At 39.8% G+C, this 16,644-nt stretch overlaps 1 protein-coding gene across 4 annotated transcripts in view; it reads left to right on the top strand.

The window, feature by feature from the left end:
* Positions 1 to 16,644, top strand: part of DAAM2 (dishevelled associated activator of morphogenesis 2) — a 208,746-nt gene that overhangs the window by 125,389 nt on the left and 66,713 nt on the right. For all 4 annotated transcript variants that reach the window (XM_069800362.1, XM_069800363.1, XM_069800361.1 and 1 more), the window contains 2 exons: positions 5,853 to 5,947; positions 13,828 to 14,161. In XM_069800362.1, coding sequence (XP_069656463.1) covers positions 5,853 to 5,947; positions 13,828 to 14,161 — 429 coding nt within the window. The remainder of the gene's footprint in view (positions 1 to 5,852; positions 5,948 to 13,827; positions 14,162 to 16,644) is intronic.

The raw sequence follows: 16,644 nt of genomic DNA, 5'->3' as shown, positions 1-16,644 counted from the left end.
TGATAGCTGTATAATATATCTCTTCTTCTGAAGCATCCAGTAGATCTGGTCACCAGCAGAAGCAAAACACCTGCATATAGTGTCCACTGATCTCCTTTGATATGGTAGATCTTATATTTTGAAATTTGATCCTTTTACTGATTTTTATAGTCAAATTTTGTCTCCAGTTATTTGTGTGCAATGTCTACTCAGCTTTTTTTGGAAGTTGTGCAGAAGTGATGATAGAATTCTGTTCCTAGCATCTTAGGTAGCACACCTTGTTTGTTTACTTATGCTTTTATGTTTGATTTCTAAAGGCTTTTCTGCACCTTTTGTATAGTGGTTATGAGCTTTAAAATAATTTTATAAAAATAATGCCTTAATGGATGCTAAAGGTGTCAATACTGATGCATTTCTCATGGTGAAACATATCTTGCTCAGTAAAAAAAAACCTCAAGATTTACAAGTTATTATAACTCACTGTAAGAGGATAAAAGAAAAGCTGCTTTCTACTGTGAGACATGAATAAACAAAATGGTCACCTTCCTTCATGCCACATTTTCTTGGGACAGAGTAATGGAATAGAAGGAATATGGACTTCTTCTGAGAAAAGAGGCTGAGCTTTTGTGACTGGCATGGCACTGTGCTTTGATTTCCTGACTGAACAAATTTGCTCTACAAGGCTCATTAACGAAAAAAATAAGAATGAAACCTTGCAATGTCACTGATCCAAATACTTCTGGTAGGATTTGATCCAAGGCCTCTTGAATCTACTGAAAGTTTTTCCATTGATTTCAGTAACTTTTGGATTAGTCTTTAAATGATCTTGATGTTAACCTGGAGTGAATATTTACATCCCACTATTGTAAATCTGGAGCAGTTCCATGGAATGAGACTATATTTTGGCTTATGTTTCTAATTTTAAACATGTTTTAAGAGTACCAATAAACACCAGCCCTGATAATGTTGTTTGCATGCCCCAACACTGAATGATTAATAACCTTTTATTTGGCTTCAAGCCTCATGATTTACTCTTATGCTTGAAGTGTTGAGGAGATACACTGCGGTTAAAACCCCTGCTTCTGATTTACCACTTAGTTGCTTCACTTTTAGGGAGGTGAAACTTAGTTGACTTGATTTCACAGGAATTGTATCAGTGGAAAACTGGAGTAATACAGCTGAGAACCAGCTCCGACACACTTTAAAAGACATGTTCTATTCATTATTATTTAGACCTCTGAGATTCTTAGCTTCCAAATGGTTATTTTGGGTCCCTTATAATTTCAGTCCTAAATTTAGTGGTGGGTTTTTTTCATTTTGTTTTTTTTTAAACTGCGTGCAAGTGGAGTTGGCTCAGAAGTGGTGAAAGAAAAACATGTTTCATGTTGCTTCCTGACACTGTATAGTCTATTTCAGTTTGCATCTCTTGGGCATTCTCAGATATTGCAATATTTTAATTAGAAATACTGCAAGAAGAGAGTTGAAATGGTAGCAATAATCACAGAAGTGTTAAAGTGCCTTCTGTCCTGTTTTTTTTAATAAAATTTAATCTTTGCATCTCTTGTGAATTAACTGCATAAGAATCTTTTTCTATGTGTCTTTCACATCTTTTTCTATATCCTTTTGTTTAATTATGAAGTTCTTTTTTATATATTAGCTTGGCAAAAAAACTCTTCCTACCTGCTGATAAAATGGAAATGGCACCTTTATCCTGCTGATATCTTTAAGTATGTTTCTGTGGATTTCAGCAGGCCAAGGCCCCTGTGCTCAAGGATCATTTTCTCAGAAGACCTGCTGCAGTGTTAGCCATTATATCTGCCCCTCATAGATTATGCTTGAGAGCAATGTGGTGATTCCTGAAATGTTTGACATTCCCTACTTGTAACCTTAGACCACTATGTAAGGAAGCACTTTAGGTCACAGATTCCTGATCCTGTTCAAAAAGCCATGCATTTTAGGCACAGTTCTGTTCCCACAATGGTTTCTGTTGCTGTGACTTTTTAGATTTTAATAGTTTTTAAACCCAGTTCTCACAAAAGCATGACAGTAAAACTGGATCTCTTTACTAGTCTGTAGTGTGCAATTCCTGTGGAGGGACTGTCCCATTGTTCAGGTAGCCTGACTGAAAGGAAGGGGCCAAGTAGGTCATTGGTAGACTAGCCCTTAAGAGAAAGGGACAGCTGCTAATGATGTCTAATTTACAAAGAGGAGCCTCCAAATTTGCCAAGTCTTCTGATGTCTACATGCTATAAATAATACTGGTGATTGTGGACAGGTTGCACGGCAAGAACTGGAGACCATTTCCATTATCAAGGTCATTGTCATCTTCTGCTGATTCATCAGCACACAGAACTTCTTTTCTTAAAAATGGAGCAGCTGCCCTGTTAAAATCACATGTAAAGAAACCTCCTTGTGCTTCTCCTGCCCTCTTCACCCCATGATACTGTCTGCTGGGCAGCACAAATAAACACAGCCCTCGCTTTTCTGGTGAGGAAAACTTCTGACAGCACTGTGTTGCTTTTATGAGCTTGGCTGTGTATGCATTTCCACAGAGAGACTTCCAGGTGAACAGTAGTTGCAGATCCAGCTTTTCTGGAGAGATGGCTCGGTCGAGACTATGAGGCAGGGGTCAAGATTAATAAATACAGCTGTAACAAGGCCCTTTTCCTTGACTCAGAAAGCATTTCTTCAGGGCAGAGCAGCTTCACAGAACATTAAAAATATATATCTTTCAGCAGAATTTAGCAGGTGGGTGATAAGTCTCTCCTCCATCTGGATTAGGCGACATCTATGTTACTTCAAACTTATTTGGTTAAAAGTTCAGGGTTTTTAAATTACTTCTATTCATAGTTTATGATTCATAGTTTATTCTCTTAGTTCAGCCTTAATGTAGTTAGACATGTGGTGCACCTTGAATTTCAACTGACTTTTTTTCTCTGAAGAAATGTTTTAAAGTACTATTGTCCAGGTATGTCATAGGAGGCATGCAAAACAATATTTTTAATCAAATTTTCATTTTAATTTTACTTGTATTTGTTTATGAACTGGAAGTTATTTCAATAGTGATAACACTTTGTTAGTTATGATTTTAGACAAGATCTAAAGAAAGATCTTGTACTATAATGAGAAATCAGAACATACGGGTTGCTTTTTCACTATTTATTCTATTTTCTTCTTTCTTTTTTTCATTTTATTTGTGTGAGACTGTTAAATAAAACTAGGTCCTTCATACAGTGTATTGCTGATGCTAGTTAATGCCCTTTTTTTCTTTTTTCTTTTTTTTCTCTTTCTTTCTCACACATGCTGTCATTATGGTCCTGTATTTTCCTTCCCAGCAGTTTAGAGGAATGATTAGCCATTAGGATAAGGTGTGGGAATTAATCTGTGCTTTTAATAAAACTAAAATATTTCATTTTAAATAGAGCCAAATTTTCAAAAGAAATTTCTTGGACTACCTGAAGTTTTACACATAAAATTCCATGTGATTGATTGTTTTCAAAAATTAATTCATTTTTTTGAATTGGCAAATCCAGTAACTACATACTATACTTTCCTGGGCGATACAGTTAATCTGGAAAACTTTTAAATATACAAAATGTGCTTGTAAAAAAGAGCCTTATGTATACCACTGATAGTAACTAGCCGCATCCTCAGCACAGCAGACGTTAGTACTCGAGTGCAGTTTGTAGTTCAGGAACGCAATTCATCAGCCAGCCACATTAATGAAATCCAGCCTCAAATAATGACAGTTCCCTCCCCTCTGTCTCCCAGGGACAATTATGTTTTCTATAACTCTTGCTGAGAAAGCTATTTCATAATGCAAACGCATGACCAGTCTGTCTTTAGAGAGGGCATGAGGATTTGAGTTCCTGGCCATGCACAGGAGTGAGAAATGAAGGGCTTTTGGCTGCCTGCAGCTTTAGAAAATGGGTTTTCTATAATCACCCTCTGTTGTAAAGGCAGGATTATTTGTATTTGTTTCATTTGGAAATGGGCCTTTTTCACTATGAACAAAATACTGTTGAGCACCTTCCTATCATCCATTTGCTTTCCCCCCACAATGGCTCAGAGGAGAAATTAAGCCATTGGAGGAATGGGAGCCTTTCAAAGGAGCATTTATGGGCCAAAGGAAAGATGACCAGATGGGCTGTCACCCAAAAAAATACAAATCAAACCCCAAATCACACCCCAGGACTCTGCCATGGAGGTTCCATAATGCCTGTTCAGGATTTCTGTTTATTTTTTGAAGAGAGGGATCATATATGGCTTGGCTTAAGCATTTCAATTTATGTTTCTGGCTGTTGTGGGATGCTGGCAAAAGTTAAAACATCATCAGCTCATTTTCCATCAGTAGCGCTGTGTCATTCCATTAGGGCAGGAAATAGCTTGCTCTGTTACTGAGTGAATTTGACTTTAGCGTGGATCAGAGAGAGGACCGCTAGAGTTAAACACATCTCCCTATGCCAGCTGTTCAGCATAAGACAGCAACGACATGTAGCCAAATGACCACCCTGAGGATCCAACACGTGTTGGCACCACCTGGTTTGCAAAAGCAAGCAAGGTGGGAGCACTTTCAAGGGAAGTGAGGTGTTGGGCGGGTGGGGGAGGGTTAAAGGAAGTTCCAGTGAGAAGAAGGTTTTCTTTGGTGCTTGCTGAACAGTAAAATAAAGACTTAAATATTTCCTATAATGGGCCATAATTGTAGCTACTCAGATTCCACCACAGAGAGGTATAATATCAGATCCATGATAGATGATACTAGTTTAATTGGGTTATTCATTTGAGAAGAAGTTCAGAGCTGCTTTCCAGATACCACTGAGCGATATCCCTGAGAAATCCTGCCAATGAGTCATTTATCCTCTCTGTTTTACAATTAAAGTGACTAAGAAGACATAGCTATAGGCTAAGAATTTCCAGCACTGAGTCTTGACTTTTTAAAAAGTCACACACTGAAGCTGAGCCTGAATGGTATGGGCACTGAAGAGTCTTGCTTCACATCACAAGGTCTCAGTGGTGCTAAGTGTAGATCTGGAACCCTGATTTCCTGATATACCCCTTTTTTTAATGGCATTGCCTGACTTCGAGAACTTTATTTTTTGTGTGTATTCCACTCATCTCTCACTGTAATTTACAGTGACCCACAGCATCTTCAGTTCCAGTTGACTGCAAGCTCTAGTTATCTCAAGCTGCATACTGGGGGAAAATCTAGTCTCCATGTGCTTCAGTTCACTTGTTAAAAAACAGGGACAGGGATTTTATGATGGTCCAGTTTTTTGCAGTAAATGTTCCTAATTAGCAAGGGCAACGTGTATGAGGAAAATCAGTATCTTAAAACAGGTGATATACTTGGCGTGGAGAAGAAAAGTCAAACTTGTATGTACACAAGCTGTAACTCAGGGTACTTGCAGGCTGTTTAGTCACTTGAGGAAAAAGCTTTTATGCTTTGAAACTTGACACACAAGTCTGGGGTTTTTTTCTTCTTTTTTCCCCTTCCAAATCCCTCCAGACATGTCAGTCTAATAAGATAATACCTCTCCCTATAAACTTTGCCTCATATATCCATAGATCACCACAGCAGATCACTGTTCCAAATTAGGTACAGTTTTCTGAGGGCATACTGGCAAGTATGATTTTTGGGGGGTAATCTGAGAACCCTAGTTTAGCCAGTGTGGTAAAGTGGTATGCTGCTGCCAGTCCACATGAGCAGCCTCATCTGGATTCAGTTTTGTAGCTGAGGCACTGCTTTCCTGGTGAAAGGCCGGCAGATACCCCTGCATGGGTTGATAAGATAGTTATTTTTCACAGTTCCCTGCCTGTCTCTTGGCTTCCAGGCAGCCTGAGCTACCCTGATTGTTATGTTCTTTTCTGAACAGATGCAGACTCTGTATGCTTTCGATGAAGAAGAAACAGAAATGAAAAATAAAATAGTTGAAGACTTGAAGACAGCGCTGCGGACTCAGCCCATGAGGTAATGTTGTTCATCTTTGATCACAATTCACTGGTCAGATGTGACAGGGGAAAGAGTGGCAAGGACAGAAACTTCATTGTCTCACCTCACACAAGCTTCTCTGATATTTCAGACAATCCACAGAAAGCCATACAGTCCCTGGTCTGAACCTGCCTAGTTGGGAGGGCATGCTAATGCTGAAGCATGTAGCTTCAGGAAAATAAAAGACAAAGTCTGTGAAAAACCTGTGGTAGATAGGTGTGAACACAGGTAATAACTATGAAGATCAGATTTTAGACTTCATAGCCCCCTGAACATCCCATGTAATATGTAATTTGATTCATGTTGGGCAAAATCTCAGCCTCTACTCTGAACTTTGAATTCAAGCCTCCCCTTATCTTTAATAACGTGAACTGTTTGGTACAAAGCAGCTAATCCATCTGACATCACCTGGTTTAGCATTCTTCCTGTCCTATGTGTAACTGTGGCGTAGAGAAATGTTAAGAGACTTTATTGTGTAACTGTGTCTTTGAAGGTAAGGTCATCTTTGTTTTTCTGGGAACAAAGCTCTGAACAACAGCAAACTAACTAGCTTAGAAACCTTTTCCATTTAACACTTAGAAGACCATTGTGCAGAAGCAGTAACTATAGTTGGTATGATCTCAGGAAACACTCAGTCAAAAAGTTTCTGAGTGTCTTTGTCTTGGACCCAAAATAGGCCAAATGCATTTGCATCCACACTATGCTGAAGTCACAGTTTCAAAGAGCTTCCATAATGCCTAAGCAAACAGGTGGGGTTTTTTTGGGGGGGAACCTAACCGAACCGAAATAAATAAATAAATAAAGACAACCCCAAAAATAATCCCAAGGGATTTGCATTGCAGTTATATTGACTTGAAGTGAAGATATTTCTGGGACTTGCAGAGCTAAGTGCTGAGTGTGCTTCTCCCCTTCATGATGTTTAAAAAGTTGACTGCATGCAGCTTCTCACCTCATGGCAAGTGTGAGGTAGAACATGTCAGTTTAAACCTCAGTTTTTTACCTCCTGTTGTGACAGGCTGTAAGAGAGTACAAACTCAGATTCTCAGCTCCTCTGAGGCATAAAGATTCATCAGGCTTTGGTAACTTTAGCATGTGGGTAGGTGAGTGCTTTTAACATGGAAATGAAGAAACAGTGGCCTATATAAACACTTAGCCCAAAGGGATAAGTGACTGATCCTGTTTATCACTGTCCTAAAGCAGAGAACACAGTAAAATGCAGCTGGACTTTATGTTAAAATGGAAGCTAAAACAACTGCCAAACTCCTAACTCTCACAAGGATTTTAAAGCAAAGTCCTGTGCTGTTGAGACTTGATGTAGCAACTCCATTACATTAATGTGGAGCTGGTTTGATGCTTACTCTGTGAAAGTGATAGCTTTCACTGAGCATAGCCACAGCAGCAAGGCCTCTCTGCTATGTTCAGCTGAAACACTTTGGTGGCCACCATTGGTTGTTCTGCCCTGTCATTTTGAATAGGACAGCCTGGCCAACTTGTTGAGAGCAAGGCAATAGAGAAGAAGAAATAGAAATGTCTTTTGCTCAAAGCCTTGCAAGGTTTTCCTTCTCAGACCTATATTGCTTCTGCTGGATCCCCTTGACAACAGCCTGTTGCTTCATCTGTTTATAATAACCCTAACAAGCTTCAGTACAAGCATCTATGGGCTGCCCTATAAAGTGTTCTCTTCTAAATCGCTGGCAATGATTATGGGGCTTTTTTTTTTTTTTAAATAGTTAAGCCAAGCCAAATTTTTAGTTAAGTTCTATGTCTCAACTAATTTCCAGCGACTCAATTTGTTAGCTGCCAAATGGGGTGCAGGCCAATGCCTGATCAACAAGCCAATTTCTTCTTGATGGAAAGGTTGCAGTAGAGAGGCCCTTGGCTCCATCAGATCCCTCTCATAAGCAGTACAATACCCAAGCCTTCAAAATACTAGTCTTTCTAGTTGAATTTGGATATCACATCCTATTTTCCTTGCCACTTCTGTTCATCAGGCCTCTGAAGAAAACAGATACCTAAATTTACACAGGATGAACTGTCTGGAATCCATTTGTGATGGTAGGATACACAGGGGCTCTGACAGCTTACCAATAGGCTCCTCTGCTTGAATTCTCTGATCTAGAGGAATCAAAAGAAGAAAAATGCATGTGTTTGGCTCTGTTTTATTTTACTGCAGAACTGTGTCTCTCCTAGTAGAAAATGCAGAGTAATGGTACTAATCTGTGCCTCTATTCAAACCCACCAGTTCAAACAGCAACAAAACCTGAAGCAGACCCACCCAAACTCAAGTTCCTCTCCTCTTTGGACAAAGGTGATAGAACCATCCCTGGGCAGCTAGTTGGCCCCCTTTGAGCAAGTGCATTTTGTTCTGGTATTTAGGAACTGCCCTGAAATAATAAAGCCAGGTTATGTCCCAGCACACAGGAACAACCCCAGCCTTAGAGAACAAAAACCCCACATCTGCATCTTGTAAGGAAACACATTTTCTTTTAGGTTTGTAAGAACTTAGGACTATAAACAAGTGTGATGACAAACTGTTGGACAGAAGCAGTGGGAGAAGAGCTTTTCTTTTGGTATTTTAGTGCCCAAAAATGGAGGTTCAGAAGTGCAGCAAAAGCAAAAACTTACAAGGGACTGGAAAAAAAATCACTTTTTTGAACCCCAGAAAAATACCTTCTTTAGTCTGAATCATCACTAACTCCCTTTGCTGTCTGCCTTTCTCCTTTTGTTTTATTCAGATTTACCTCCTGTTATTTTTGTTTGATTTAGCCATATTGCATTCAAGTGCATACTGGAGATGATCATTTATGCATCCATCAAGGAAAATCCATTATGCTGAATTTTTCAGCAGTTCAGTAGTCGTCAGGATTATGCATGATTCAAAAACTGATGCTGCAGGGAAGTGTAGCTTTGGCTGTTAACAGGGTGGGAACATCCTGCTCTCTGCACACCCACAGCATATGATCTTTCTGTCTTTCCTGACCTGGATCAAGTATCACAGGGAGGCTGTCACCCCATACACTTGGAATCCATCAGTGGGTCATTACCTCTTAGGCCACCACATCTGTATTTGGATGAAAGGTTTGTTATTAGAGCTAGTTAACTCATTCTGATCAGCACTCTCTAAAACTTGAAAGGCTAAGAGGTGCCCTGCCTTTTAAAGTGTGTGAAACTGGTCAAGTGAGAGTCTGAGGTAAGGTTAGGCTTAAATTTGCTTGTTTAGCACCTATTAAAACACACCCTGCTTTATTTACTCTTGAGTTTTGTGAATGTGTTAGCCAGAATGCATTGGCAACTATGTCGAACTTTACACCTTCCAGTCTAGAACAAGACCTTACTTTGCAGCATACAGGATGTATAGGATGCCAGTTAGTTACACATATGTATATTTTAAGTAAGAAGGTACTTTAGGTTTGCTTTTGCGTGCGCACGCGCACACACACACACACCCGCTTACAGACATCCAGATGCACAAACACCGAACAGTGTGAGGATTATGGCTCTCAGCCTGTCAGCTAAACTCCCACTTATTTTTTTCTCCTGTACAGACATTTACACACATACCTCCCCACACCAAGAAAATCCTCATAATGAGAGTGTCTATTGGCCCAGAAACTGCTATTGCCGTTTCTTTATCTCCGTCTTGCACGATTTCTGTTTTTTCCGGAGAATAGGGAGCTAAGTGTTTTGGAAAAGGAAGGTGAAAATCATCATTTGATCCCTGCTTCTAATGTCAGCTGAAATGGGAAGCTACTTGGGTTTGCCTCCTATTAGGTAATGCAGCTTACTCTTTGCTCTCTGGACTAGGAAGAGTGCAGGAAAATCACAACACTGTTTTAAATTATGTCATTAATCAAGGTCTGCGACACACAGCATTTTCCTGCGCATGCCTCCTTTTTGGAATGACCTCATCCAAACAGTCCTAGAAAAATTGCTCTGTCAGTGAATTTAGTAAGGGATTGTACTTAATTGGGACAATGTGACTTTTGTGCATTTACCATTTTTTTTCACATGGTCATCGGAGCAGGCTAAAATACATGAAGTTTGTAGTGCCTTGTATGTCTTGTCATAAGACCAGGTATTCCATCTGAAAGTATGTTTAAGGGACCTTTTGTTCAGCTGCTCCTTCAGGATGTTTTCTTTTGTCAGTAGAGCTCTGTATCTTCAGAAAGGTATCCATCTTAAGTCTTTCCTCAGCCATGGAACTGAAAAGAACAGGAAAACATCTGGCTTTTTTGTTTTGTTTTGTTTTGTTTTTTCTCTCCCCTAAAAGATGGAGGGAATAGCTAAGGTGTAGGGTGGATATAGATAGCTAAGATATGGAGGTGAGGAGAAGGAGGATTTAAACTAGTCCTTCCATAGTAGAGGCAAAGAGCAACTCAGCTCTTTAGATCCAGGGTTAGAGAAAAGCTCAGAAGTCATTGGCACCCCATTGTTTGGTAACATGTTGAGCCTGTGCTTTTTTTGGTTCCAAATACATCCTTAGCAGCAACTCTTAGCCGTGAATGCACTTATTTCAGTCTTCTTTGGCATGTGTGCTGGTTTTGGCTAAGATAGAGTTAATTTTCTTCATAGTAGCTAGTATGGGGCTATGTTTTGGATTTGCGCTGGAAACAGTGTTGATAATAAAAGGAAGTTTTTGTTACTGCTGAGCAGTGCTTACACAGAGTCAAGGCCTTTTCTGCTTCTCAACCCACCCCACCAGCAAGTAGGCTGGGGGTGCACAAAGACTTGGGAGGGGACACAGCCGGGACAGCTGACCCCAGCTGACCAAAGGGATATTCCAGACCATATGATGTCACGCTCAGCATAGAATGCTGGGGTAAGGAGAAGGAGGTGGGGGACACGTTCGGAATGATGGCGTTTGTCTTCTCAAGTAACCATTACATGTGATGGACCCCTGCTTTCCTGGAGATGGCTGAACACCTGCCTGCCAATGGGAAGTGCTGAATGAATTCCTTGTTTTGATTTGCTTGCATGTGTGGCTTTTGCTTTACTTATTAAACTGTCTTTATCTCAACCCATGAGTTTTCTGACTTTCACTCTTCCGATTCTTTCCCCCATCCCAACTGGGGGATGGTGCTTAGTTGCTGGCTGGGGTTAAACCACAACAGCATGCTAGCAGCTAAGTGTATTACAGAAACTGAACTAAGTTTTAATCTTCCTATAATCAGTTTAAATAACAAAACGCTTTGATTGACTTACCAAATTCCTGGTGCACAATGTTGATCCCACTCTCTGGCCTGGAAGCAGAGGGGCTTTTGCTCCTATGATTTGTTAGGGTAGACAAGACGATGCATCCAAAGAATGTGCAATCAGACCTGCGTCAAACTTGACAGATTGTCTTAGCAGGGTTCAACTAAACCTTGTTTTCATTTTTGGTACACCTGTTCCTGTGTGTGCTTGCCCTTACTCAGATACTCACTTTGAAATTCAATTTTGAACAAAACCCAAACCTCAGACCGAAACTTAGTTGAAAGCACCAGGCTTTGCCATATTTCTGGTCAAACTGCTGGCCCAAATAAGCTTCAAGTTAGTAAATCTGTCATCATAGTGAGCATAACTTTCAGGTAGGCCCTGAAAATTCCTGTGTGGTGTGGGATGTAACCACCAGAAGACCATACATGTGTCAAGTCCATACTATCCAGGAGATATATAAGTATGACTTAGGTTTGTTTGGCTGGTGCAGAGACATGAACAGAGACCAGTGAAATTCAGTCTTTCAGTATGGTGCTTCCATTACTGATGCATATTAGGAGCAGTATCTCACTTAAGGGCAGACAGGAGAAAGACAGCACATTAGGAACTATCCAACAGGGAGGAGGACGGGCTGGGTAAAAGCACAGTGACACAGACTTCTGATATTTTTTAATTTGTTACACAGGTGGCAATTGTTAACAACCTTTTAATTTGAGATATCTTTCTACATTATGATGTTTAGAGCATGGTTGTGGACATATTATTGTTGCTGTCCTGGTTTTGGCTGGGATAGAGTTAATTTTCTTCCTAGTAGCTGGTACAGTGTGTTTTGGATTTAGTGTGAGAATAATGTTGATAACACACTGATGATAAGTAGCGTTTATCCAAAGTTAAGGATTTTTCAGTTTCCCGTGCTCTGCCAGCAAGCAGGTGTACAAGAAGCTGGGAGGGATCATAGCCAGGACAGCTGACGTGAACTAGCCAAAGGGGTATTCCATACCATAGAACATCATGCTCAGTATATAAAGTGGGGGGAGTTGGCCGTGAGGGGCAGATAGCTGCTTGGTCATCGGGTGGTGAGCAATTGCATTGTGCATCACTTGTCTTTTCTTGGGTCTAATGTCTTTCTTTTTGTTATATTCCTTTTCATTACAATTATTACTACTGTTATTATATTTTTAATTGTTGTTGTTGATGTTATTATTATATTTTCTTTTATTTTAGTTACTAAACAGTTCTTATATCAACACACGAGTTTTGCTTTTTTTTTCAATTTTCCTCATCTCACTGGGAGTGGGGAGGAGTGAATGAGCAGCTGTGTGGTGCTTAGTTGCTGGCTGGGGTTAAACCACGACATTGGTGTACATTTTGGTAGACTGAAAATTCAAATGTAATTCACATGGTTTTGCATTCAGACATTCTAAAAAAGTGCACCTACCTGAATGACCTGCTAGAGGAAGGAGAAGGTAAACAAAGCAATCTAGAGAAATTATTTGCAGCCCTTTTCATATCTCTGAATCCCCATTTTTAAGCCTGGGAACTCTAAATGAAACATTGCTAGAATGATTGGTTTAAACTAACTTTTATAATTCCATCCTTTTCTATTGATTTGTCTAGGAGGATGTCTGCATGGTCTAATTTGACCCATCTGGATTTTTTAACTGTGGTTTTCAACAAAACCTTACACTTTTCCAAGGACTTTCTCCTATATTGTTTTCATCCTCAGTTTCCATAATCTTAACCTGAAGAAAGGCAAATTTTATGGTAGAATACAGTAGAAACAGAACTCTCGTGATGTCAATAGTCAAAATAAACCTGTCCTACTATAGGTTCAGTCTTTGATGTGTCAATTGGTAACAGATTAATTCTGTATTTCCTCTATTTATGATGTTTTTACTGTACATTTTGCTACTGCATGTTGACAGTGGACCTGTTCCATCCTTTAATATACCTCCTCAAACTAAAAACAAACAATCAAACCAATAAAAATCAGCCAAGGCCATTTTAGGAGCTTTGCCTTTTACTGAAGAACATGTCCCTTTTAAATATAGCATGTTCCTATATTTATGTCAGTACAGCTGACAGGCACAGTGGTAATGAGTTTGCCTCTGTCACTGTACCCAGTGCCTGGATGTGGAAGCCTATAAGTAGTATTGGCTAAAAGTTTGACCTAGGTCTAAAAATGGTTCTCAAAATTATCTGAACTTAAAAGTGTGGTGATGCGTCTGTATAAAAATGTATCTTGTGTATATTACCAAGTATGTAAGATGTAGCAACTTGAAAGAATCCATTCAGTCTTGAAAATGCAGCAAATATTGGGGTGGACCATAGCAGGTGTTTGGTGGTAACTGCAACAAAGACCACAGCGATGGAACAGTAGGGTCTTAAAGTGATAGAATATAACTACCCTGAAACTGTGTGACACACCATTATTAGCCAGTCTGTTTTCTGTCTTTTTTGTTTGTTTTGTTTTGCTTTGCTTTGTTTTGTTTTGTTTTGTTTTCCTTAAATACCTGGGAATTATTCTGTGAACTTTAAGCTAAAAACTAGCCAGCTTTTACAGATGCAGGGTTGCATAATATGGTATCTTTTGAATAAATCGCCTTCGGTCTACTTTCCTTATTTTTCCTGCCCTTTTTTTTTTTTTTTTTTTTTTTTCCCAGGTTTGTGACCAGGTTTATTGAGCTGGATGGCCTGAGCTGTTTGCTGAACTTCCTGAAGAGCATGGACTATGAGACTTCAGAGAGCCGTATACATACATCCGTTATAGGGTGTATCAAGGCACTGATGAACAACTCCCAAGGACGGGCTCATGTCCTGGCTCACCCAGAGAGTATCAACATCATCTCCCAGAGCTTACGGACTGAGAACATTAAGACCAAGATTGCTGTGCTGGAGATCCTAGGGGCTGTCTGCTTGGTACCAGATGGTCACAAGAAAGTCTTGCAAGCCATGCTTCACTACCAAGTCTATGCTGCAGAAAGGACAAGATTCCAGGTACAAGGAGGATACTTTGCCAGAAATAGCCAGTATGATGAATCTCTGCAGGGAGTGATTTTTACAGTGCACGTATTGCAAACTTGCTAGGTAGTAAAAGGCAATATTTCTCATTTTGTTTTAGGAAGGGCACTTCCTCAAATAGATTATCAGCGTATATATAATTTTTCAGGACCAGATTGCTTGTCATTAATGCTAACTTAAAATCCCCTATATTTTACTTGAAAATGGGGGTTTGCTATGTTAAATGAAAGCTGCTAATGTGTTCATAACCTAACCTGATGGCATTTGTGGGGCGGTAAAGATTTTTTCTGCCCTAGAAGCTGAAACCACAGAATTCCAGGAGCCTTTGTCCTGATTTTAAAGCCCTTAATTTAGTAATAAAGGAGTTGTGGATTAAATAATGGAGACAATGGGACATGGTTTAGTGGGAATGGTTGATGGTTAGACTCGATGATCTTGAAGGTCTATTCCAACCTAGATGATTCTATGATTCTATGATAAATAATGTACAGTGGAGGCATTTCAATTGCCACTTAGCAATCAATTTGTGAATTGTCACCATTTAGCAATTGTTGGCTCAGATAACTCCCATTCAGAACACAGATGGGAATCTCAATCTTGGAGACCTTGAGATAGATTGGTAGATCATTGACAGGATTTTATTGTGGATACTGCTGGCTGCTATTATAATGTTCCTCTTCCTAGTGAACTGAGCACCTTTGCAAAAAGATATAACAGAATCTGTTGCTCTGTATGAAGTTGTAGCTCCTAAACTTGGGGGTAGCCTCACCCATTTACTATTCTTTGTTATGTGGAACAATTAGGGTGGAGTTAGGCCAACAGGGACAGGATCCTGGTTTCTGTCAGCCATTATCTCCTACCTCCTCCTCAGCTAATGCATCAGTGGATTTTGGGCTACAATGAGCTTACGACTGTAAAAGTGAATGGAGAAACAGTCTGTGCTCATGAACAGTAGCTGCCAATTGTTGTTAGAACTGAATGCACTATGTGATTCACTGACTGTGTCTCAGACCTGAGACTGGGATGCAAGAGATCTTGGCTTGGTATTAACCTATGTGTGGCATTGCCAGGTCCACCCCTCTGTGTGCACTGCCCCATTTGCATTGTTTGTCTATTCAAACTTGGTGTATGTCTTCAATATGCAGGTATGGCACGTATGATGTATGACTCCAGAACGTGGGGGGCCTTTTGATCTCAGTTGAAAGCTCTTGAGGCTATTTCAATAGAGAAAACAGTAATTCCAGTAAAAGTTGGAAGGTGAAGAGGTTACAGCTGCAGTCATAAGAATGCGTGACCGTTCTTTAGTACAGGAGTAGGATAGGAGTGACCAATGCAGAAGCAGAAATGTAAGCCATGTACAGAGTTATGATGTGCAGGTTAATGTGGCCTGCCTATGGAAGAGAGAAGGAAAAACTTTAAAATCAGCTTATTTTCTAGTAATTAGCTGAAATAAAGGATCTTTCCTGAATTAATTTGACATTCTTGTATACCTGGGAGGCAGGTGCAGATAACCTTAGATGCTCAGCAAAAGGCAGTGGTAACTCAGCCCTGACAACACTCGTGGTCCTTTGTTAATTTATCCTTACTTGACCAAGTGACTCTGCTTAATAAGCCCATATGGGAGTTAGATGCTAAGTTTACTCAATGTCTCCTGTTGGACCCTCTCTCTCTCTCTTTCTCTTTTTTTATATTGGTTTAAAATTTACTGAATAACTGAGATAAGTCATTGCTGAGCAAAGTATGGTAGCACAGGTCTTGTACAGCTGAGCTTTTGAGGAATCTGGTGTAATGATTTGCAGATGCTTACCAACTCTCACATTCATGAAAGAGTACTTTGCATAAATGCTTGTTTTTGTCAAAATGCTTTTCCATTGGGGGAAAAAAATGAAAGATAAATGGATACTCTCTCTTTTTTCTTTGTTAAACAAAATAAAAAGCCCCACCCCAAACCCAAAATGATTTAGCAGAAGGGATGCGTTCTTGTTTGCAATTTCTAACACTTGTGTCTAAATGCTCGAACGAGATTTTCCATTACACTCAGCAATAGTTTGAGTTTCATTTTGAGGAGGTAAGGGTTCATCCAAAGATGTCCCTTATCCATCTTCAGTCATTTTCTTCTAACAGGGAGACTGGGTATTTTTTAAATGCTGATAAAACAAGTGTGGTCATGGTCTCCCTTACGTTCTAGTGGAAGATTCTCTGATACTCTAGGACTTGTCAGTTAAGAGAGTATTATTTATCTTTGCCTTCCCACACCTGTGTCTCAGAATGGTCTTGCAGCTCATTGTCCGCGAGAGAGAGAACCATCCAATGTAACTTGACTATGGGAGGCCATTTTAAGAAAAGGATGAGCTGACAATGCTTATCCTATACCTTTACTGTAAACTTCAAAGATGTGGTGTACAATGAAAGCTGGTGAAAGCCTTTTTTTCTTTATCCTCATCCTGAGTGTAATCTTG

The sequence above is a fragment of the Haliaeetus albicilla genome, chromosome 13 (assembly GCF_947461875.1).
Source record: "Haliaeetus albicilla chromosome 13, bHalAlb1.1, whole genome shotgun sequence".
NCBI classification, from domain to species: domain Eukaryota; kingdom Metazoa; phylum Chordata; class Aves; order Accipitriformes; family Accipitridae; genus Haliaeetus; species Haliaeetus albicilla.
The sequence above is the reverse complement of the archived record's forward strand: the minus strand, read 5'-3'. Positions and strand labels throughout refer to the sequence as shown.